The 23,714-nt window shown below is 57.1% G+C and overlaps 2 protein-coding genes across 5 annotated transcripts in view; both read right to left on the reverse strand.

Moving 5' to 3' along the window:
- Positions 1-23,714, reverse strand: part of DPH2 (diphthamide biosynthesis 2) — a 145,118-nt gene that overhangs the window by 118,000 nt on the left and 3,404 nt on the right. The window lies entirely within an intron of this gene.
- Positions 1-23,714, reverse strand: part of ERI3 (ERI1 exoribonuclease family member 3) — a 110,306-nt gene that overhangs the window by 21,748 nt on the left and 64,844 nt on the right. For all 4 annotated transcript variants that reach the window (XM_084527951.1, XM_084527952.1, XM_084527953.1 and 1 more), the window contains one exon: positions 9,085-9,184. In XM_084527951.1, the coding sequence (XP_084384077.1) occupies positions 9,085-9,184 (100 nt within the window). The remainder of the gene's footprint in view (positions 1-9,084; positions 9,185-23,714) is intronic.

Genomic DNA, 23,714 nt, shown 5'->3' on the forward strand with positions numbered 1-23,714 from the left:
TTTTTCTCTCCCTCTCTGCCTCTTTTCGGTTGTTATCCGTGTGCTTCTGCAGGGGAAGAACAGGAGCACAGGGCTGTGCAGGTGCCGGCGATAGCCCAGCGGCCAAACTCCGAGTCCCCTGGCTGTGAAAATAAAGCCAGATCTCTTCTCCTTGGGTGGAAATGCACAGCGGGCGAGAGGAGGGCCCCCGTGACCCTCTGGTGGCTCTTGGAGAGGAGTCCTGGGGTCCTGGTCCTGCTGGGGACAGGAGGTGGCTGATGGGGACGTGTGGGGCCAGCACCGTTCCTGGGCAGGCAAGGAGCACGGGGCAACGCGGAGCCAGACGGGGTTTGGGTGCTGCAGAGCTGTTCCCATCCAGCAGGAAGGCTCACCAAGGGCTGCCACGTGCTCTCCATCGCTGGGGAGCTCTGCATCCAGTCTCTGGTCACGGTTTCCTCTAGGCTTGAAGGGCAGCTCGAAGCCAGGGGAATGCTGTGGGACACTGCCTGAGCCAGCAGCTGACCCGGTTGCATCCCTGGGCCACCTCCTGGCCAAAAAGGGACGGGAACTCTCTCCTGTGGGGTCACACACGCCCCGCTACCTGCCAGGACGGGGCACGGGATGCGGTAGTTTCGGGCCGAAGTGCCCACCTGCTAGCCTCCAGAGGATTGAGTCCTTCTGGAGCCCTTTGCTGTGGGGTTTTGGTGTGTTAGCAGCCCGCAGCAGGGCGTTACGGTGCTTTTTGTGCCCACACAGAGGGGTAAAGCACAGCCCCGGACGGACCCGTGACGGCTCGGTGCCCGTCGTCCCCGCACAGCGGCACCCTCCCCGTGCGGGCCCTGTCCCCAGGCCCTCTGCTGTTATTAACACGCCGGCGATTAACACCCTCCAAGTTCATTATCTTCAGCAGGCCGCTCGGGACGCGGGGCAGCGATCCTTAAACCAATTAACGCCATCCTCGGCTTCCAGGGGAGCAGGAAGGAGCCGGCCGCGCGGAGGGGACTGTCAGCGCCGCAGCGAGGAGCGAGTCACGGGTCAGAGCGCGGCAGCGCCGAGGTGCCCGTTAGCTCTTAACGAGGCACGGGGGCAGCTGCCGGAGCTGCCTTCTGTCAGAGCCCTCCTCTCCATCCTCCCCCGGCCCCAGGAAGGGGAGAAGAGAGGCAAGGAGCGCCCTGAGGGGCCGAGCACCAGCACGGCCCGCGGGGAGGGCAGCGGTGCCCATGCTCCGGGGCCTGCCCTGCCTGTGGTACGTCTCCCGCCCTCGTGCCAAGCCCACGGGGAGCACAAAGCCGAGTGCGAGGCTCAAATGAGAGCCACAGAGCATGGTGCCATCAGCCCCAAAGCCCACAGGAGCTGAGCCACAAACCTGCTGTGCCATCACCCCCTTGATGGGCAGTGCCAGGCTTGGGGCTGCTGTCCGGCGCTGTGCGGGGTGCGGTGGCACCCCCCAAAAGCCCTGGATTTACCCCTCCATGGCAGACCGAGGTTTTACATCTAGGACTGAGCTTCCTCCTGGCCACCACGGCCCAGGACAGCCCCGGTGCCCAGCCTGAGACCCCCAGGACCCCCAGGCACCATCACCCCGCTGCGCCCGCCGAAGGCACCAAACTTTCCTCTCTTTCTTTCTTTCTTTGCTCCCTCTTTTTTTTTTTTTTTTTCCAGCAGAAGTTCTCTCTGAGCGAAGTCTTTCGGGGGAGGTGGAGAGAGAGTAGGAAGCCAAAGAGAATCATCTTGCTAGTCAAAGCCTTTAACAACTATTTTTAATATCAGGCAGAGGAACAGGATTTTGAAATGAAACAGCCGGTGCCTCTTTGATGGGCGAGCTACAGATCTTGAAACAAGGTCCATTCCCTCCTCCTTCACTAACTAACAGCCATATTTCTCTCATTAAAGACAATCTGGCCGTATTTTCAAACTTCTTAACAAGGCGATCACCGTAATTTGAGATTTCTATTATCCATGCTCCTATTACAGCAGTCTTTTAAGCAGCTGGCTTTTTTTTTTCTTGCTTTCTTTCCCCGACTTTGTCTCTCCCCTCAAACTGCCATCAGTGGTAATGACGTGCAGGAAACAAGAGCACCAAGAACCAGCTTTTTTTTTTTTTCCCTTTTTTTTTTCTTTTTCCTTTCTGGTACTAGCTTGTGCAGGGGCAGCGAGAAGGAATAAAATCAAAAGCCAGATGAAGTTTGGTTATCTCTTATCGCGAGTTTGGGTTTTAATCCGCCCAGGAGCGCAAACGAAGCCCCGGAGCCGCCGTATCTCCCCCGTCCATCGCAGAGCCCCCTCCCCAAAGCCCCCCAGCTCTGTCCCCTTCCCGGCCGCAGCCCCCTCCCTGCCCCATTAGTCCTTGGCCGGGCGCTGCCAGATGGATGCAATTTGCATAATATCACCGGCGGAGGCTGGCGGATCAGCCGGGGTCAGGCTCTGACATCTCCAGCACAGTCTATCTCCAAGTGCTAATTTGGACTGCATTGATCTCTCTTTCTGATTTCTTTGTCATTTACGTCTGCGACGGTTTGACAGGAGATACAGAGACAGACAAGGGGGGAAAAGGAGAGGAGGGGGGGGGGGAGAAGGGGAGAGAAACAAAGATTGTAGTTACAGATGTCTTTAAGGGAAAAAACAGATTAATCCAAGGACTCCTCTGAGGGTCGCAGCTTTGAAACATCCTAATTATCCTATTCTTATGAATTCCTGTACAGACTCGGAGGGGGGTCTTGTCAGGGAACTCGGGGGAATGGAAACTTGTTAAATTGCGGCGGAGCCTCTCCGGCTGCCTGCTGCCCCTTCCCCTCCCGCACCTCGCAATGGCTTCTTGTTAGGGGCACCCCATGCCCACCTCCGACACGGCTCTCCTTAGAGGCACATCTTCTGCACAGCCTGGGGAAGGAGCCCAGCCCGGGGCAAGGTGTTTGCAGACAGGAGGAGCCGGGGCACAAACCTGCTGGAGCCTCCTGACGCAGCCTCCAGCGTCCTGGCAAACCACAGCTGCCAGCTCCACGCTGTCTGGAGGGATTGGGGAGGCTGGAGAAGGGCTGAGGAGGATGATGAAGACCTGGAGAGCAGGGCTTGATGAGAAGGTGCCACCACGGAGGGGCAGGAGCTGCTGGCCTGTCCCCAGGGTGCAGGTGCGCAAGGGCAGCCTGGGGACACCCTCCAAAGACACCCTCCAAAGAGCCCTTCCACGGGAGCCCCACACAGAGAGGGGCTGGCAGTGCATGCTCTTAATTAAAACATTTATGTTCGTTAGGAGGAAGCTCTCCCCTCCCACAGGTAGGAGAAGACAAGCCACCATTTAGCTTCGTCTGGGACGCGTCACAGAGAGACACCACGGCACCAAAAGGATCCACGGGGAAATCAAAATGTCACTCGGTGTTTTACGCCGCTCCTTCCCATCGAAAAAGCTCTCTGCAAAGTTAATGATCTTCCCGGGCCTCCTACCTGTCACGTGTGTCTCTGTCTGAGGCCGCACCGTGGTGCATGGAAATGCTGCTTGTTCCAGGGGACGGGTCCGAGGCGGCGCACGGGGTTCTCTGTGCTGCAGGTCGGTTTGGGTCTGCAAGCTCCTGGGTTTGGGGCCGGCTGATTTGTACCACAGAGCAGCTATAAACGCACCCTCCATCAACGCCTTGCTCCCCGCACACCAACAAGGGCTTGGGGTGATACAGAAAATGTATCCGAGAGGTTTTCCATCTGCCACTGGGGAGAGGAGCCGGGCCAGAGGCCGTGCAGACCTGCTCTCCTCCCCAAGGGGGACAGTCCCCACTGCCGGTTGGACGTGTCTGGGGACAGCCAGAGGTGAGAGGGGACAGGAGCTGGGGGACAGCAGCAGCCCTGCCAGCCCAGACACGCCAGACATCCCTCTTCAGCCTGACACTGGCACTGCACACGCCTGCTTCCAGCCTGAAGCTGGGGGCTTGCGCCTGCCTCTTGCAAATCCTGCACGAGCACCAACCTCCGCTGCCTCTCCCTTGGTTGGGAGGAGCGCACGGCATCGCGTGGCATCGTGTGGCATGGCACGGCATCGCCGAGCCACACCAGGGCTTGTCCCAGGCAGCAGAAGCCCCGCAGCCCGTCCCAGCCCCGCCAGCACACCGGGGAGATGTGGGCTGGCTCCTGCAACCACCCCTGGCTCAGCGGGGCCGGGCGAGCGCGCGATCAACTTTCGGCTGGGTAGGACGGAGGGGTGAGTGCAGTCAACACAAACACTCAATCATCCTTCCTTTCTTTCTTCTGTGCCTCCTTTGTTAACTGCAGGAAACAGCTGAAAGACCTTGAGTTTCCCATTGTAGCGTGTATGGGAACAGAGCTGCAGTGATCAGAACATACCCCCCGCTGCTCCCAGGGAAAAAGGGAGAGCTGAATCTTTTCTAAAAAGGGTTTACGATTAGAAGAGTGTTCTGTCACTCTGGCGCGCAGTAATCCACTGCGCCACCAAGTCCCTTCAGAGAGATGTCGAAAACTTAAATGACTGAAAGCAAAAGAGCCCTGGCTCAGGTTCCCAGGCAGCCAGACATCCTAATTATCTTTAGATCCACTCCCACATGGAGGGGAGAGAGCACACAAGAGTAAAAAAAAAAAAAAAAAAAAAAGGAATAAAAAAAAAAAGAAATAGAAAGAAAAAGAAAAGGAAAAAAAAAAAAGACTGTCACATTGCTTTTTTCTTTTTTTAAAAGCTTGTCTCTGCTCACTGCTTTTCCAGCTGTGACACCTCTCACGGCAGTTAATTAGAATCATGTCACCGCGTTAATGTGCTCTGACTGGACTCTGACAGACGCGCGTCCTCCAACCGGCCTCCCCGCTCCTCCTGCAGGATGTAGGGCCCGGCACTCGCGGCGGGACCCTGCCACCCGTGTGCCACCCCATTCCCGGTCCCGTGGTCCCACGGTGCAGCCAGCCGGGTCCTTTTGTTGGGTCCCATCCTGCCGGGACACTGAGCCTCGCCGCGGCACCCGCGTCCGCTCCACCTGCTCGGGATCCGCCTGACCTTTAGCAGCGCTAATTCGGAGTGACACCGCTCATTTGGTGACATTTCTGTTGCTTTTTACTTAAGTCTCTTTTAATTATTTAACTCGGGGTCTTTCCCCTTTTGTCTCGGGCTGCTTGGGAGAGGAAGCCCCGGGGTGTCCGGGGCAGTGGCCCCAAGGCAGGTCCCTGCTCCGGAGCGAGCCCCGTGCCCTCCGGCTCTTGGCACCATGGCACAAGGACGGTGCTGAGCACGCGGCACCGCTCCCGGTAAGAGCATCCCCTCCTCTGAGAGCCAGAAGTGGGCTCTGCATGCTCCATCCCCCATTGTGACAGAGGGGAGAGTCACAAAATGCTGCGCCCATGCCCTGGGTCCACCTGGCACAGAGGGCGGGTGGGCACGGGGGGCTCGCAGCACCCCTGCAGCAGGAGAGCCAGGAAGAGGGGGAAGGAAAGCAAGCCAACAAGAGGAGGCTGAAAGAAAGCCGGCGAGCTCCGAGGACCTCTCAGGGCGAGGAGAAGTCTCGTGGGCCACCCTCCCGAGCCGGAGCTGAGAGCCAAAGGCCCCCATTAGGGGTGCCCGCCGCCGCACTTAGCGCGCGCAGCCCCCGCGGGCGGGCAGGGCAGGGCAGCAGCACCCCGCAGGCGCCCGCCCGGCTCCCCGCGGCGCTGGCAGCCCGCGGCAGTTAATTAGAATCGTGTCACTAAGTAAATGCGCTCTGACTGGACTCTGACAGCCGCTCACCTATGACACCGGGGGCCAGGAGACAATCCACATCAAACTAGCGCAGTGTGACCCTTTTAACACAAAGAGTAAACTCACTGCGCATCGAGTTGAAGCTCATTAAAACTGTCTACTCTGCGAGCATCCCATTAACCTCGCCGTTAAAAACACGCAATTCCTCTTCTTCTTTCCGAGGCCTAATTAATGCTCCGGATCAGGAACAATATCACACCCTAACCTTCCGAGATTTCCAATCAGGAAACGAAAAGAGAGAGACGGGGCCGGGAAGGCGCCGGGTGCTTGCTGGGTCTCTCACCGCAGGGGCCGCTGACCTGCCCAGGCAGGGGGCTTCTCCCTTCTCCCTCGGCCCCATGGCACAGGGAAGTGGTGAAGCCCCGTGCCGAGGCTGTGAGCAGGACCAAGCTGGCACCATCCCGAGCCCATGGGCTCCTCCTGGCCAGGACCCTCCTGCTGTGCCCTGCAAGACCGAGCCCCCTGGCCTGGGTATAATAAGGCTTGGATGTGTGCTCCTGGTCTGTCAGCAAGAGGCACAGCGGCCTGGGTGACCTTGTTCCTAAAGAAGTAAAAAGAAAAAAACCAAACTTGACATTTAGAGCTAAATGGGAAATCCTAATAATCTGCACGTCGAAGTCTAAACTTTGAAGGATCAATTAAATTCCATTAGTTTCAAAAGAGACCAAGAGCAAGGGCTTTAGATGCTGCTCCAACACACTGCAGGTGGAACCGGAGAGGAGAAATGAGAAACAAACTTTCCCAGCAGCGGCTTCTTCTGCAGATTTGGAAACTTCTCCCTTGTCTCGGTGTGTTTGCCCTGCAATAACTGGCTCGTTCGGAGCCAAGAAACAACAAAGGCCCGAACAAAACCAAGGTGTGCCTTTTATCTCTTCCACAATCAGAAAAACAAGCAAATGTAGGAGACGAGGAGACTAACTAAGCTCTTGAAGGGGTGGTTTCCAGAAGCACTTGTTCAACTCACAGCCACTGTTCTTACTTTTGTTTCACGCATCTGGAATCGTTAACAAAAAATATGAAATGCACTTTTCCTTCTAGGCTGAGCGTATGCAAGGGAAGCAGTATTTCACTAATAAACATCATTTAAACGACCTCACGGGTACTTGAGATACTTGGCATTCCAATTTCCATCCAAAAGCGCAACAAATCACATCATGAATAATAATTTAATCCCCACCTCTTGAATAACAAACAGTAACTCACTGTTTTTCTAATGCGACAATGATCTAAAAACCCGGACTAAAGGCACGTTATGTAACAGCACTGATCAAAATAAATGCAAATACGCTATTTGATGTGTAAAAGGACAACGAGACTTAACACCTGGGCAATGGTAGGGAGAGCTGAATGTGGTTTGATAGGTGCTGGTCAGTAAAACTTGACCTTTCTGCAGGGAAACAGATAAAAAAAAAAAAGTGCAAAACCAGAAGAAAATCAATTACCGAAAGCAGGTGCCCTGCTGGCTGATTTAAATCACAATTAAAAGCTGTGATTTCAATCATTCTGATCTGTATCAGTCCCTGCAACTCCACAGAGAGGCCCCGATGTGAGAACACGGCCGCGCTGGTGTCACCGCACGGCCCCGGTGCCCTAACCCTCCCCTGTGCCTTGTCCTTCCCAAACCCTCCCAGCCGAGCCCTGCTCAGCAGCTTGCTGTTGCACTCTCACAGCCTATTTCCCATGGGATGTGGCCCCAGATTTCAGCAGGGTACACCACGAGCCCTGCCCGCACACGGCAGCTGGGCAAGGTGAGGTTCCCCTACGGGATCTGGCAGGGCTCGAAGCAGAGGAGAGGAAGCGCAGAGTTAGGAGAGGTCCCAGAGGCTGCGAAGAGCCCAGGTTTGGAGCAGGTATCTGCTGAGCCAGTGAATCGGGGAGCGATGTGAAAATAAAGCAATGCACAGCCCGTCAGGCGAGACCGCAAATTTACATCTTGCTTAGAACAAAAAAGTGGCCACCCACGGCAATTTTTCTACCGGATTTGAAAGGAAAAGCCCATGTTGCACATCCCTGAGCCGGGAAGTGACGTGGCCAGGAGGCCGGTGTCCCCATAAAACGCCAGGCACGGCAGGTCCCCAGCCACCAGCATCACGCTGAGCCCTGTCCCAGGAGGGATGCTGAGCTCAGCCTCTGCTAAAGCCACCAGGCACAGGAGGCCAGCGGCTGCTGCCTCCGCCACAGGCAGAAGATTGCAGACAGCTGGGGCAGAGCTGCAGACAGTCTGCCCGTGGCTCACCCCATAGCAGCCAGGAGAGCTCCCCCATAGAGGAAGCCTGGCAGAAACGAAGCAGCAAAACCTTCCTAAAGGGCTGGAGCGGGGAGGGACGCGAGCAGCATCTTTCTCAGCTCCATCAGGCAGCGACACCTGAGCAAGACCACGGCGCTGAGATAAACGCGGGCAGAACTGAACGGCGGACAGATGATACTCCAGAGCTGGGGACAGTTTGTCAGGGAAGGGGATGACAGCAACAGAGCGCTCTTGCCATAAATAAAACAAGGAAAGATGAGACACAACACAACCCTACATCCCCCAGAGGGACCGTAGGGAAGGTCCAAGCCCCGAAGCAGGACGGAGCACCCAGCTCCTGCAGTCCGGGCTCCCTCTCCATCATCCCCCCCGACGTGGCACACAAACAAGGCAGATCTGCTCCCAGGCAAGGAAGCAAATTTTAATGCTACCTCCGTCAATAATGCAACCAGATCCATAGTTCAAAAGGAGCTTGCTAATTAAAAGCTGGTGAGCTTTAAATAATTCATCTCCGTAACTTGGATTGATTGGAGAGTTTAATGGTTGGAGTCTTGAAACAATATTAAACAGCCTCCTCGAGGCCCAGGTAGCAGGTGACTTTTCCAAGTAAATCTTACCTCCTTGCAAACTTTGATGCTCTGAAGTCAGAGCGGATGAAGGGCCGGGAGGCAGAGGGAATGGAGACACGAGAGGGGCGAGAGCGATGCCGCCCTCTGGGGTGCAGCCCAACGGAGCTGGTCTAGCCCCCCGTGCCCCGTGCACGGAGCTCCTGCTGGCCCTGCAGCCTGCTGCCTGCTACAGCCCCTGCTCCAAGGACCACAGCACCCAGAGGAGCTGGAGCACCAGCCCGTTGGGGACAGCCCCTGCCCAGCCCACACCTCCCACAGCTTCAGCACCCCCGGAGGGACCAAGAGCCATGATGTGCCCCCCCATCCATCCCCTGATGGGTGTGGGTACAGCAGGGACACCGTGGGAACGTGCACACCAGTGTTCCCCCTGGCACATCTTCTTCCCTCCCAGCAGCTGAGACCCTTCGGCTGGCTCTCCCCACCCCTCCTGGAGCAGCTCTGGGAGCTGAGGCGCCCCCCGAGCCGCAGCCGCGGGGCCGGGCAGGGAGCAGGGCCCGGTCACTCACCTATCCCGCTGTGAGGCCTCCCTATGTGCTGTAGGTTCAGTCCTTTGTTCATGTCTAAGAGCCCGTTCTTTGGCCAGCTCCCCATGGCAAAGCTGTACGCCTGCAAGAGAGAAGCAGAGGGTCAGACGGCGGCACAGGGAGCACGCAGGGACGTTTTGGGGAGCACCCCGCTGCCAGCAGCTGCCTGTGCTCGGCAGCTCCTGGGGCAGGAACAGGTCTGTGACCCCGATATTCAACACAGACCCATCCTGTGTAGGATCAGCAGCCCCCACGGTCACCTCCATCACGCTGGGGGCTTGTCCTGCCCGTCCCTGGGCTGCTCCACCATCCTTCCACCCTCCCTGCTGCACCACGGGTGGGCTGCCCAGGGCTGAGCTCAGGACTCACAGGCTTTTGGAAAGGGGTGGCCAAGCCCAGGCTGACCCAACCTGCAGCCCCCTTACCCCCCAGCCTCCCCTCTCCTTTCCATCCATCCTTGGGTCCCCCACACCGGGAAAAACCCCACCGGGCCCCCATGCTGCTCACCCCAAGGCACAGAGACACAGCCCGGCCAGAGAGAGGGAGCCGGGAGCGCGGGCAGCACAACCCCAGCGGACAATGCAAACGGGGGAAGCAGCCAGGACCCCAAACCACCCCCACACCTGTAATTAGGGGCTGCCAGCCCCATATCTTCTCCATCGTGAGGAATTAAGCTCACGGCCGTATTGTGAGCCTTAAGAATGGCACGCGGGCTTAGCGGCACAGGGCGATCTGTGCCGCCATGAGGGCCATCGTCCCCAGATGGGCTCAGGGCGATCCCGCAGCGGGCAGGGGCAGTGCCACCACCTCTGCAGGCTGAGCGTGCCCGGGGAGAGGCTCAGCAGCAGGAACGGGGCCAAGCGGGGCGAGCAGGAGCCCAATTTGGGGGGCTCGGCTGGAGAGGAGCTGCGTGGGACCCCCTGTGCGCCCCGGGGACACTCGCATGCAGCAGCGATGGGGGGGCAAAGGGGACAGGGGGCTGCCACCTGGGGCTGTGCCCAGCTACCTGCTGCTGTCCCCAGCGTGGGCACGGCCACCCCGCAGCCCCTGCTGCCCGCCCTCCCCCGGGAACCCCAACTTGGGGGTAGCGGGTTTAGCGCCGGACGCCGTAAGCGCTCGCGCCGCCGCGCTCCGCCCGCCTTAGCAAAACAGAGGGCTCCACGGGTAATTAATAGACAGCATCGCTAATCCTGCGGGGAGATGATTAGCAATTAAAACTCCTAATTAAGTCTGTGCATAATTCACTGAAATTACACTGTGTGTACACAACGGGGAGGGTTCCCTCGCCTTCACCCAACGGGCTCTGATGTCTTCATCGCTGATGCTTCCCGTGGCCGGGATGCCGGGATGCTGAGCGGGGTGCTGGGGTGCTGGGGGGCCCCCACTTGCCGGGGGCTGGTGGCCCGGGTGCCGGCTGCGGCGGCTCTGCCTGTGGCTCCCTCTCCTGGGCTGCAGCAGGTGGATGCAGAGAGGCAGGCTCCCGGCTCGGAGAGCTCCCACCGCAACCAGGACCGAGCCACGGAGCACAGAGGGAGGGTGGCAGCGTCCCAGCAGGGCCAGCATGGGGCAAAGCCGCTCTAACACCCATCAGCCGAGCACCTCGGGCCATTTGCACCCTCTCCCCATACCCCTGCCCAGTTTGGGCACGGGGAGAGGGTGAGAAGCAGCCCCCGTGCTGCTTAAAAACCCAATTCATTGCTGTGAACGGGGCTCCTGAGTACCGCAGCCCCCCCTGGCTGAGCACCAGCCCCTCTTTTGCACCGCATTTTGCTCGGCTACCCAAGGTCAGCGGGTACAGCCGCCATACCTGAGCAAACTAGCTAAGCAGCCGGGCTGCAGGTTGGCCTGACCACTGAAGGTCAAGTGTGCACTTCTGCATATTCAAAGCCGTCTGCAGGATCGATCGGCTTTTAATTGTTTTTTCCCGGGCTTTGGGAGGGAAGTGCCAGGGGCATTGATCAGCCCCAGCCGAGGCCGCTCGCAGCCCCGTGTCCCTTCGGTGCGGGCAGGCGGCGACGCGGGCACGGAGGGGCTGGAAGGGAGCCGGGCCAGGGGTGGAGGCCGCCGAGCTCTGCCAGCGATGGAATTGTATTCGAAAATAAAGTTTTTTAATTAAAATTGGCAATTCTGAGCCGCCTGCCGGCAGCAGCCACACAATCAAGAGCGAGGAGCTTTGCTGTTTAATATTTAAAGACGACGTTTAATCTTTAAACAGGAAAGTTCTGCTGCTGACTGTTAAAGACGCGGGGTCCCCAGCCCGACGCCGGCACCGCCGCAGCCCCAAAACCGAGCCCCTAAACTTACTCACGAGTCTACAAAATGCCAGGAAACCCTTTTGGCTGGGAAACCACCCTAATTTGTCCCTCCCTCTGGCTGCAGCCCAGCGCTGCAGGGACTGGGCTGCCCCCTTCGAGGTCAGGCACCGAAGTGACAGCAGGACCCCACGCATTTTATTTTCACCTACGTTTTTATTAAAAAAAAGACACAGGCATCTTTTTAAAATGCCATCAGAAAATATTTTGGGTCAGAATCATCATTCAAAACCAAACTTAGCTGCCCTGATCTGCTACGAAGCACCGACCTGGTGTTTGCAGGCTGATTTCTGAGCAGCTGTTACAGTTATTTCCATGCACACCAGCTCTCCGAAAGGTCTCCCTTTTTTCCTGATTTTGTTTGTAATTCCGTGAAGGCTCCATTTACCTCCCTGCCAACGCTCCTCCGAAGTCGGGTGATTATTAATTATATTTATTTACTTATAGCATCCCCTAGGCATACGCGGCGGCTCACAAACACTGCCCTGGGTCCCCGATGCAGGGATCTCAAACCCGAGGCAAGCAGATATCCCTGTGAGAAATGCGAGATTAGGAACGGGCTGTGTCTCCTCACGTGTGGGCAGCACGGCAGATAACCCACGCCCTGTTACAAGGGGAGGTAAGTCCTCAGGTAACCTGTACCCTGCCTCACCTGCGGGAAACACAAGACGGGGGAACCGAAGCAGGGAGCTGCTGGGGGATCTGATTTGGGGCACAGCGCCCCATGGCACGGAGATGCTGTGGGTCAGCGGGGCAGCAGAAGTGCTCTGGGCTGAAGCAGAAAGGGTCTGAGGGCACGCTGCTGGTGCACTGGGTCACCAAACCTCCCTGTGGCCACCATGTGTCTGCCTCAGTTTGTAAAGATCCCCAAAAAAGAGCGCTGTGGCTCGTCCTGGAGGTCAAAGCCGGTCCTCCGAGCTGGGAGAGGTGCACGTGAGTGGGGTGGGCAGCACGACGGCACTGACTGCAGGGGAAGACCATGGGCAGGATTTGCCTAGTTCTCGTAAAAATACAGCCCAGTTTGGCACCGGGTTCCCCTGCCTGCCTCTGCCAAAAGCTGAAGGCAAACCGGCCCCGGCCCCAGCACTGCTGGCAGCTCCAGCACGGCCGGGCTCCTTCTGCAGCGCAGCCTCGGAGAAGATGTTTCAGGGGGGTCAGAAAATTCCCAGAACTGGAACTTGTCAGGCTGATGTATTGATCTAAGTGGACTGAATAATGCTCCATCATTTATTTATGGGGAAGTGCCCGGCGCGCTTCACAAAAACCGGCGGTCGGCAGTCACATTAAGGCAAGATTTAACACCAGGAGAACGGGGCACCCGGGCGCAGGTCAGGACGCTCGGGGAGCCTCACAAACCCTTCCTGCGCTCACGGAGCTGCTGGGGCTCTGCTGCTGCACCCTGAGGCTCCCCCGGCCTCTCTGCAGCCCCAGCGAGTGTTTCACACGCTGACTGCAATTTTAATATTGCAATTTTAATATTAATACGCACACTTTCGGGCAGGGAGGAAGCGTTTCCTTTCGGGAAAATCCCCCCAGGAGCAAAGGTGCTCAGCGGTTTGCGTGGATGGGGATGAAGGAATAAAAGACACCGGTGGTGCTTTTGGCTGAAAGTTTCTGTCAAAGAAAGTGATGCCCGTGAAAAAACATGGGCTTGGAGAGTGAGCAAGCAGCGGTGAGATGTCCCCAGCTGCTCTTCCCCAGCCCATTTCTTGCTGGCTTGGGGAAGCAGGGGGGCAGGGGGTGCTCCCCAAGGACCCCTCCTGGCGCGGCAGCCTGCGGATTGCGGCTGACCCCCCTGACACCGGCGCAGTGGAGAAAATGACTTGGCGACAGCAGAAGTGGCATCTTCCTCCCGGCCCCAAAACAAGCATTTCCCTCTCACTCACCTCATCGCGCGGTGTCAGGGCTTTGTGTCACTTTGGGTGTTGGGAAGGAAAAGGAGGGCGCGTCTGCGGCTAAGCGGGCTTTTAGACAGAGCTTAAAATGTTCTCGGAGCCCCCCAGTGTCCTCAGCTTCGGGGGCTGGGGGTGTCTTTGAGGCAGGCCCCCAGGACAGCAGGTCCCTCGCCATCCCATTATTTAATTGCACGCAAGCTACGGGAAGGAGGGGAACGGGGAATGTCTGCTGGGATTCCTCGCCACGCCAACTTCCCAGCACCACGGAGGAAAAGGGGCAAATTGCCACCACCTCGGGGCAGCATTTAAAGCGGGCAGGGAAGGAAGGAGCAGAGCAGAAAGCGGAGGTATGGAGGGTGAGGAACAAAACTCGTCCCCCGTGGGCTGGCTGCCCTCCTGGCTGCCAGGAGGCAGGAATTTCCCCCGCTCACACAAGCCCAGGTGAAGCTCGTCCCTTTTTAAGCAGTTTAGTCAGAAGCGCTGCCACATCCGCGGCTTTTCAAGTGTTTTTAAATCACTTACAAAAGCGGGATTAAACGATCAGGAATTCCATTTAATAGGACAAATAAAGAAATAACAATCTGCTCCATCGGCCCTGCGAGAGGCAGGTTTGATTTAAGGAAAAAAAAAAAAAAAAAAGGGGAAAAAAAAGTATAAAAGAGGGAGAGAAAAAAAGGAAAGGGAGGTGGAAAAAAAGGATAATGTGTGTTTACTCAAGCAAAGAAAAAAATATTTAAGTGATGTAGGGGAGAAGATTGCGGTAACTAGTGAAGAATAACATCGTCTGCTTTGCTGTCAAATCACACAAGAATTTCAGTAATAGATTCTCATTCTGACACTCAATTCAATTCGAAGGTGATCCTGCTTTATCCCAACACATCAAATATTAAACACTCGTATTAGCCGGGGTGCCGTCGCCTTTCCCGGCTTAGAGGCGGCAGGAAGCTTTTCCCCCTGCCTTCTCCCCCCCGCCGTAATATTCTCAATGTTATCTAAACATGCCTTCATACACTGGGGTTCCTTATCAAGCCCATTCGGGGAGGGAGGGGGGGGGTACTTAAAACGGTATTAGTTTGGGGGGCTTTTATTATTCTTATTTCCAAAGCTTTTCAATTTGGTGCGGAAACAGCTTAGAAAAAAAAAAAAAAAAAAAAAAAAAAAGGAGGAGGAGGAGGGAGGGGAGGCGGCGAGAGGGGGAGACGGAGCGCGGGAGCGAGGGAAAGTCGAAGAAAGGGAGAAGCAGCCGGCAGCTCTTGTTTGACTGATGCCTTTCAACAAGGGCAGTCTAGCTTGTCAAAGCCCGGGCTCGAGATGAATTGGCATATCTATTCAGCCTGCCTCTGGATGTCATGCAATACAGTTTCATATTCCCAGATAAGGCACGATAAGCAATTGCTGCCCTGACACCGGCTCCATCCATCCCTGCCTTTCTCTGCGCGCACCCGGCCGCCTCGCGGAGCTCCGCTGGCGTTCGTGCCGGCGCGGCGCCCAAAGGGGCCCCCGAAATGAGCAGGTAAAGCCCCCCAACAGCCCCCCAACAGCCCCCGGGAGGCCAGGCCAGGCTCAAGGGAGAGCTGCAGAGGATGCGCCCTACCTGTGTGCGCTCTCCCCTCGCTGGGCAGGCAGCCCCCGGCAGCACGCCGCTGGCTGTAGGGTCCCTGCGCAGCGCACGCGTGCCCTAAAACTCCCCAAACAAGCAGATAAAGGGAAACTGAGGCACAGGACGGTGCCTGGCCTTTTGGTGCACCCAGAGATACCCCAGAGCAGCCTGGCTGCCCACATCCCAGCCATAAAACACAAACACCCGACCGTGACCCCTCTCAGCCCCAAAAGGGACCCTTCGAGCAGCAGCAGCCCCATGGGCAGGGTGCCCGCGGCCCCACGGGATCAGCAGGAGCTGAGGTTTATGCAACGACGGCAGCGCCCGCGAGGCCGGAGTGTCAGAGTGCCAAGCAGTTTAGGCTTCCCGTTCCTGTGTGTTTGAACAAGACCAGCCTCTGCTCTGCTCCCAGGCTGCGGATTATCCCGGATAAAATGTTCTCGACCGCTGTGTGCTCTGCGGCTGGTGGCACGCCAGGTGAATGCCTCGGGGACCTGGGTCCAAACCCTGGGTTTGGGCGCAAGGAAAACAAAGCCCCAGGGCTGCAGGGCTGGGAAATAGGGCTGGGCGGGCAGTGCTGGCATGGGAGAGGGGAGAAGCAGGGCACCCATGGGAGCAGCTCGAGCATCGGGCAGCAGGAGCGGGGGTCCAGCAGCTGAGCAGCACAACCTGGTGGGAACCAGGGGATGAGATTTATCGGGGGTGTTTTTCTGTGCCTCCCACGGTCCTCGCCCTGCCCTCGGGCTAGGGGCAGGCTGTTTAAGCAGGGCTCTGCCATCCCAGTGATTCTGGCTGAGAGCCGGGCTGGGTTATGCTGGTTTCTGGAAGCAGCTCCAAACACTGCTTCCAGCACGGAGATGCACAGGCAGCTCCCCGTTAGCACCTGCAGGGCACAGACCCAGCCGGGTGGCAGGCAGCAACCTCCTGCACCTCCTTCACCCCTCCTGTCCTGGCTCACACCCTGCGGTGCCACCCCTGGCCCTGCAGGACCCCGCTGGCCGAGGAAGCCAGGGGTAACACGAAGACAAGCCCACGGACACGCCGCGTGGACGTCCACCCACTGCAACGTTCCCTGTCCAGGCAGCTGAGCGTGGGCCAGGCGAATCCTCTGCAGCTGCTTCTGGGGAAACTCAGGGCCAAGGAAAAGACGGTGCCGCCAGCAGTGCTGGAGAACAGGCAGGGGTTGGTGCTGCCCCGAAATCAGACCCACCGTCAGCCCCTGGAGATGTGGACATGGAGAAAAGCGTGACACCGCAGGCATCTCCCCGGCGTGGATTTAGCTGGAGCTTGCAGAGCACTGAAGAGCTGCCGTTTTGCTGCATTACACGAAGCCACAGCGCCCACTCAGCTCCTCCTCCCCTTCCCGGGGCCACTCGGCTGTGCCCACACCCCCCAGCCACGCACCCCACAACCCAACCCCGCACCTTTCCAAAGCAAAGCCAGCGCCTTTTTTTCAGTCACAACACCGCAGCCCTCCGGAAGGGGGTATTTTCCCCCCTCCACTTCTATTTTTACACACGCACACACTCGCCTCTCCCTCGCTCGCTGTTTAATTTCCGTGTGAGAGGGAAGCAGGTGCCCGTGCTCCCGTGAGCTCTCCCTTCGCTAGTTTTTTTTCCCCTTCTTGGATCCTGCCCCATTAGTTTAGTGCCCAGCCATCTGCGACGTCTCCTGTAATGCTGTCCCCCTTGTGTACCAGGGAGCTTTTCCATTAGCGCCTTTAATATTCTGACACCTTAGCACAGGCTGCTATTACATTCAAACACTGATCGCCCTGTGAAATTACATCGCAGGGCTTGCTAAAATGGAATTGTGTATAATCAGGCTCCTCCATGCACTGTCAGTCCCATCACAAATACAACGTAAAGCAGGCTTATGGATGGGCTTAGCAGCTGCTACAAGTGTATTTTTTTTTAATAGATGAAGTATCCCTTATTTAAAGCATTTCCTTAAGAAAAAAAAAAACAACAGTGAAAGACAAATCAACAGCTGCCGCGCTGTGTTAACCATACCAGCGGTCTCTTAAAAACATGTTATTTACCAAGGTAGCTATCTGTTTATCTATAACTGTATCAAACAGAGAAGGAGGGTGAGATAAAGATAGTTAAACAGACAGCCGAGGAGATATCTGCCACTGGGAAATAATAGCTAAATAAAAAGTGCCATTATTTACTCCGCCGAGGGGAGGAGGGGGACCTGGTGCCCTCCTCCCAGTGCCGCGCAGCCGCTCGCGTGTGGCACGGGGCTGCTTTGGAGGCTCCAGTTTATAGGGGCGGCCACACCGCGGCCCCAAACACGCCCCTCAACACCCCCGTAATCATATCAGAGAAATCTGGGGAAAAAAATCTCAGGATCCTGGTGCTGCATCTCTCCGGTGAGGCTGCAAACGTGGGGGAGGCGAGAGAGGGCATGGACGCAGGGTGCTGTGCTGGAGGCTTGCTCAGCAGGGCAGCCTTGCACCTGTGCATAGGATGAACGTGGCCTGAATTAAGGCAAAATCGGCTAAATACTGCCACAAATCCAGCAGCCTGACCTTCTGAGGCTGTGGATCTCCCCCTGCCATGCAAAAGGGCCTGGGTGCGTTCTGCAGGTGAGGCTGGTCCCACACAAGGGACCAGCTCCCCGGCCTTTTTTCCATTCCAGCTGAGGGTTATGACAGAGGTATTTCGGGAGGATGCAGGAATGATGTGTCAGAGAAACGAGCTCTCGAGCTCCCTGGCTCCAGAGTTGAAAATGCTGCCCCTTACCATGCCCTACAGGTTATTCTGTCCGTCTGCTGGGAAATGCGGCGGTACGCTGCCTGCAGGGAGATTTCCTGAGGCGCCGTGACCCTTCTGCTATCTCCTCCGAGGAGCCTCGGCAGCGGCGATGAGATTGCAGCTCATTTCCACACACCTTGAAAGAGCCCGTCTGGATCAAACACGCCGGGAGCAGGGGGAGCATCACTGCGACTTGTCCTCGCCGCCTAGCAGAGAGCCTGCTCCGGCTGAGGCTGGGAAACAGCCCGACCCCAACACCAGGGCCCTCACGCTCCCCTTCACCCTAAACCCCGACGGAAAAGCCAAAATATTGTATCGTTTCCCTGCGTGGGATCGGTTCTGCTTGGGAAGCACCAAGTAAAAGCCAGCGGCAGAAAGGCTGCCCTCTGCAAAGGAGCAATCTGTTGTGTGCGAGCACCGACACGACATTTTGACTCCGGTTTTTGCAGTGCAAAACAAAGCCATTTGTCCAGGGCAGGCACACACACACATCTCGGCGCACGGAGCTCTGGACGTGTTCAGAGGGGACACGTCTGGTGATGCCCAACAACCTCGAAATGGGGTCGGTGGGGCTGTGGAGGGCACAGACCCATGGAGAAGGAGCCAGGAGAAAAGCCGAGGGGAGGTGCAGGATGACTGCACCTTCATTGCCATCGCAGGGGCAAGACGAGGCAATGCACTCCTGTTATTTGTGCCTGGTATTTTCAAGGGCAGGTGCCTGCATGCTGTCAGGAGGGCTGCTGGGCAACCAGCAGGTTTATGTCAGTGTTACAACCTGTTCTTGCAACCCAGGTCCTGATGGATGGGAAAGAAATAAGCGAGTGCTCCTGCAGGACCCCCCTCACCGCATTTTCTGTTCGCCCCTTACCGCACAGCTCCGTGCGCTCACATCCGACAGCTCCTGCACTCACAGCCACCAGCCCTTCCTGGGATGGAGCCACGACCTTCCCCAAAACCCACAATGCTGGGACAGCCCAGCGGGGCATGGAAACGTGCGCCCTGCAGCCTCCCACCTCCTCTCCCCAGCCCGCAGACTGGCAGGAGCAGAAAACAAGCTTTCACGTTTGGCACAGCAGCAGCCCCCGACTGCTCCTGCTCCGCAAGAAGTGCATGGAAGTGAGTTTCTCAGCCCGCCCACAAGATGCGAAGCCGCTCAGAGGAGACGGAGCTGGAAAAGCAGGAGAATACAATGCACAAGGCATCGGGGGAAAAGATCAATAAAGATTACGAGGGCAGCGGCCGCGTCCCTTGCCCACGCCGGAGGCCCCCGTGGCGGCAAGGAGGGAACACCAAGGCGAGGTAACGAGGTGCCGGCGCCCGGGGACGATACCTGTCTCATCAAAGGCAGAGTTTACACTGGATCATCTCGGCAGCAGCTCTTCCTCGGGATTGTTGACTCAGGTCGGGGTTAAGGCCGAGGAGGTGAAAGCAGAGGCGCCGCCAAGAGCCCTGCTGGATGCAGACGGCAGGCAGGCAGCGCGCCTTGGGCAGCAGGAGCAGGGCACAAAATCGAGGCTCCCCGATTTCGATAGAAGAGCAAACAAATGGGGGCAATGCAGGGTTTGGGGAGTAGAAGAATCGATTTGGAGAAAGGTTGGGAAAGCAGAGAATGAAAGGGCCCAAGAGCAGGACGTGGCGGGGCCCGCAGAACGGAGGTGTGAGGGGATGAACTGGGAAGAGTCGGGGGCACCAGCACTGCGTTATGGTGCGGGTCACAGAGGAGACCGTGACACTACTGACAGATAATTCAGGACTTTGGGTCCCCCAGGCCTCAGCTGACACCTCCCCGGGGAGCACAGAGCAGCCACCTCCATCCTGCACCAGCCGGGGCCACCTCACCGAGCGTCCCCATCCCGTGCAGCTGCCGAAGCTCCGGCTGCAGCTGGAGGGGCACGGGGACGCAGAGGCAATGTGGGGACAGGGCACAGATGGGTCCCCCAGCCCCACGGAGTGCCAGAGAGCCAGCCGAGTGCTCCTGCCCTCCCCGCAGCACCCCAGAGAGCCGGCAAACGAGCTCCCAGCCGGCCCGCTGCCTGTAATCGGAGTCAGTCGGCCTGTGTGTTACGCTTGAGTTGATGGCTGGTGTTAAATTCAATGCCTTGAGTATCGATTTCCTCGCACATCCAGGACTTTGTTAAAGGGTTAGCCGTGAACCGAGATCAAAGGGAGGTTAACTCGTTTCTCCTAAGTGGGAAAGCAGACCTCCAGCAAAACCAGGCTCCGGGTCCCCTCCGCAGAGGATGCTCTCTGCATGTTGTTAGCTACCCCGGCTGTCTCGAAAGCCAGATAAAGCCACAAAGCTGCCTCAAAGCGGGGAGATAAAATGATCCTGACAACTTCCCACGGACCCCAAAGCCATTACGAGTGCACACCAGGGGCTGGCAGCACGGGGCCAGCACAGGACCCGTCCCCTCTCCATGGGGTCCCCTTGCTCAACCCAGGAGGGGAGGGTGAGCCACGTCACCACCACCACACCCCAAGCAAGGGGATTGAGAGGGGGGGACCCCCATCAAGAAGCCCTGGGGCTGTCCCACAGCTTGGGTCATGCCAGGCAAGGTGACGAGGACACCTCCCCTGGAGCTGACACTGCCATAGGCACCACCTCAACCTCTGGGGCTCTCTCTCTTCCTCCGTTTCACCTCGCTCCTTTCCTTCCCTGCCCGACATGAAGTGATTTTGGCACTGACGGCACCCCCCTCAGCAGGTTCTGCCAAGGCAGTAAGAGCTAAGCGCACGAACAGCAGGACACTTGGCTTTACCTTCTGCATTTTTAAGGGACGGAGGCAGGGAAAGAGGCAGGGGAGGCAATCAGGAATGGTTATCACTAGTATTAATGAACGCCCGGAGGCGCCGGGGAAGAAGCATCCATTTCAGACGCACATCTGTCAGCACTCAGAGGTAACGCTGCTGAAGTAGCAAGGAACTCAGGAGCCCGCATTGCGCCGTCCTGGGAGGCTTCGGCACCCACGTAGCTGATTTCTGACAACAGCCCCCTTGTCCCCCAAGCCATCAGGGCACCAACCCCATTTCTCAACCCTTCTCCTCCTCCCCAGGAACTGTTTGCAGCCCAGCCCAGCCTTCCAGCAGCCCCGTTCAGGGGTTTTAACAGGCTCCATGACCTGTCCCCACCTCCCCAAGGAGCCACCTGCAGACAACGCAGCACATTCTGCCACCCAAAATTACACCCAAACCCCAAACCAGCAGTGCTGCAGCACCTGTAGGGCCCAGAAACCCATCACAGCCCATCTTGGTGGCCAAACCCCATGTGCAAAGAGGGATCTCCACGTGTGATGCACAGGCACTCCCCCACCCCAAGCTCCTGCCACCCAGCAGCTGATTTGTCTTGAAGTGAGAGGTTTACGCCAAAGTGCTCGGGGAATATCAGTGCCCGGCATACCAAGCGCTGAAGATTTCACTTAAACTCTCAGCATCTGTGTATCTCAACTAAATTAAGCTATTTGCTATAAAAGAGCACAATGACAGTAATGGAATAATAACAGCATTAATAAAACACAACAATCCTCGAATGAGAAGCGGACGCATCAGCTAGCTGCAACCAAGAGAGGAAGGCTATTTTAAAATCACACACAAAAACCATCTGGGGGTGGAGAAAACCAACAAAAGCTCCGAAACTCAGAGGTCAGACTGAAATGATGTTTTTAACCTCGAAAGAAAGATGCCAGGCAGAGCGCTCCCACACCGGCTGGAAATGAATTTCCGCAGCCCCCAGCACGACGAGGGCTTAAAATGGGAAGGCTGAAAATTTCCAGGGGGGCTCCACGAAACGGGGGTGGGAGCCGGCTTGACAGGGAGGAAACAGAATCAAAAGGCTGTCAAGAAAGGGCTGCCTGATAGAGAAACGCCCCCTTGAAGCATCAGCAAGGTGTGTAACCCGCTCCTGGGACAGACCCAAGGGAGCTGAGTCAGCGCCGGGGGCCAGATGCTGGGACATCGTTATGTGGACATCCAGATGTCCGGGGCTCACCACGCTGCCATTTCCCTCTTGGTTGGAAACCTCACCTTCAGTTCAGCCACACATTCTTCCTCCTTGCTTCGTTTTGGGTGAGGTTGAGGTTAAACCTTCAGTCTCGTGCTGACCTGCGCCCTGTTTTTGCAGGGGAGCTGCAGCAGGAGCGGGGCTGGGGGTGCACAAGTCCTAACTGCAGCTCTCTGGGAGGCCACTTCCCCTCGCTGGACCCCTTGGCAGGAGGAGACCTTAGCACTAAGTGGTGATCAGAGCAATTAATGCACACGGAGCCTGCCCAAGGTCTCCCATCCCGCCCAGAGGGAACACCCCACCCCGACTGGCCTTGATGGGCGAGCATCATTTCCCTGGAAGGGATGGAGGGGAGGGGATGAAAAGAAAGGACACCTCTGTGCTCACCACTGTTCAGTGTTCAACACTGGCAGCTGAGCGACCCAAGGCTCCAAAACAGCCAGAATTAGGCAGAAAGCAGAGAGCAGCACCCGGGGCACCACCTTCAGGTCTACCTGCCTTTTAAAGGGGAGCGATGTGGGGCTGGCAGGTCGCTTGGCAAGCAGTCCGAATGCCCAGGCTCACGTGCAGCCTTCCGGGCACAGGACCCTCCTTCTTGAACCCAAAGCAGAGGGTTTCAACTTGGCTGACCCACCGGCCAGCACTCCTGACGTGACCCTTTCCAAATTCCTCCAGAGAAAAAGCCAAAGCAGCAGTTGCCCCAGACTCGAGCAGGCTGCAAGTTTCTTTGTTTTCATTACAATTTTCTCTGCTTTTTTTTTTTTTTTTTTTAGCCATTTCTGCTCTGCCCCCCGGAGGTGCTCCTGTGATTGAATGAAACACGACCCCAGGCTCCAATAAGTGTATTTCAATTACATCTGTCACCATGTAACAATGTAATGATATATCATGTGATATTAAATCCATGGTAATCATATCAGCGATTTTTTTAATAGTGCACTAATCACATTATTACATCTCAATAATTAACAACAGAAGGCCTAAAAACCTGGATACAAAGAGGAAAAGCTCAACGGGTCCTCGGCTCTTGCCCGGGAGAGGCCCAGAGCGGAGCAGGATGGTGCAGGAGGTGCTGCCAGAGCACAGCGTGGCGAGGGGCAAATCTCCGTGCAAGGGCGCAGGAGTTTTGCACCAGCAGCACTGTGCAGTGCAGCCAAGAGTAGGCTCCCCCCAGGCCCCAGACTAAAGGAGAAGCAGGTATTTTGGAGCCAGAAACAGGCACTTTGCACGTCCCACCTCGCCTGGCAGTGCTCTCTTCTGTCCTGTTGCTCCTGCTCCTGCACCTTTCCTCCAGCAAACCAGCCCCTCTGGTCCAGAAGGTGTCCTGCAAAGCGTGCCCACCTGCAGCTCTCAGCGGTCACCTCCGAGGCTGTACAAAAGCACTACAGAACGAAAGAAGCATTTTCCAGGCACCCTGAAAACGAGACACCGCTCCTCCCAACCCGTCCTCCCCAGGCTGCAGGAAGAACGATGTTTCTCCTCTCCCCTTGCACCTGGAAACCAAGCTCACCGAGCGCCCCTACCTCGTGGGGAGGCTGCGAGGCTGATTTCTGCAGCAAAACCAGTCTCAGCTTGGAGCTGAAAAATGGTGAGGATGCCTCGGAGGGACAGGGATCCTCTGGGATCACTCACCGAGGTGCAGCACGCAGCCTTGTGCCAGCAGCTCGCTCCCCGCAGCCGCTGCAGCCTGCCCCGGTTAAATCGAGGCTTGCAGGGGTCTGGAAAGCAAAATGCAACGTGCCTGAGTCCTCGCCCCTCTCCCTCTGCACAGTGAGGATGAGGAACAGGGCAGGTGGCAGGGAGCTGCCCCCAGGCAGAGTGCTTGGGCGTGGGGATCCTGTGGTGCCCGTCCCCAGCCGTGCTGGAGCTTCCCTCCAGGTGCAGCCCGGTCAATCTGGCAGTTTCCACATCACAGGCTGATCTGAAGAGAGCCTCATTACCTTGCCTTCAAGTTCCAGCCAAGCACTTAGCTCTTAAAGACGGGATTTAAGAAGTATTTGACTGATCATTTCTCTCCTCATTTAGTTTGGCTGCTCTGAACCAATTCAA

Source organism: Aythya ferina, assembly GCF_964211825.1.
Source record: "Aythya ferina genome assembly, chromosome: 8".
Taxonomy (NCBI): Eukaryota; Metazoa; Chordata; class Aves; order Anseriformes; family Anatidae; genus Aythya; species Aythya ferina.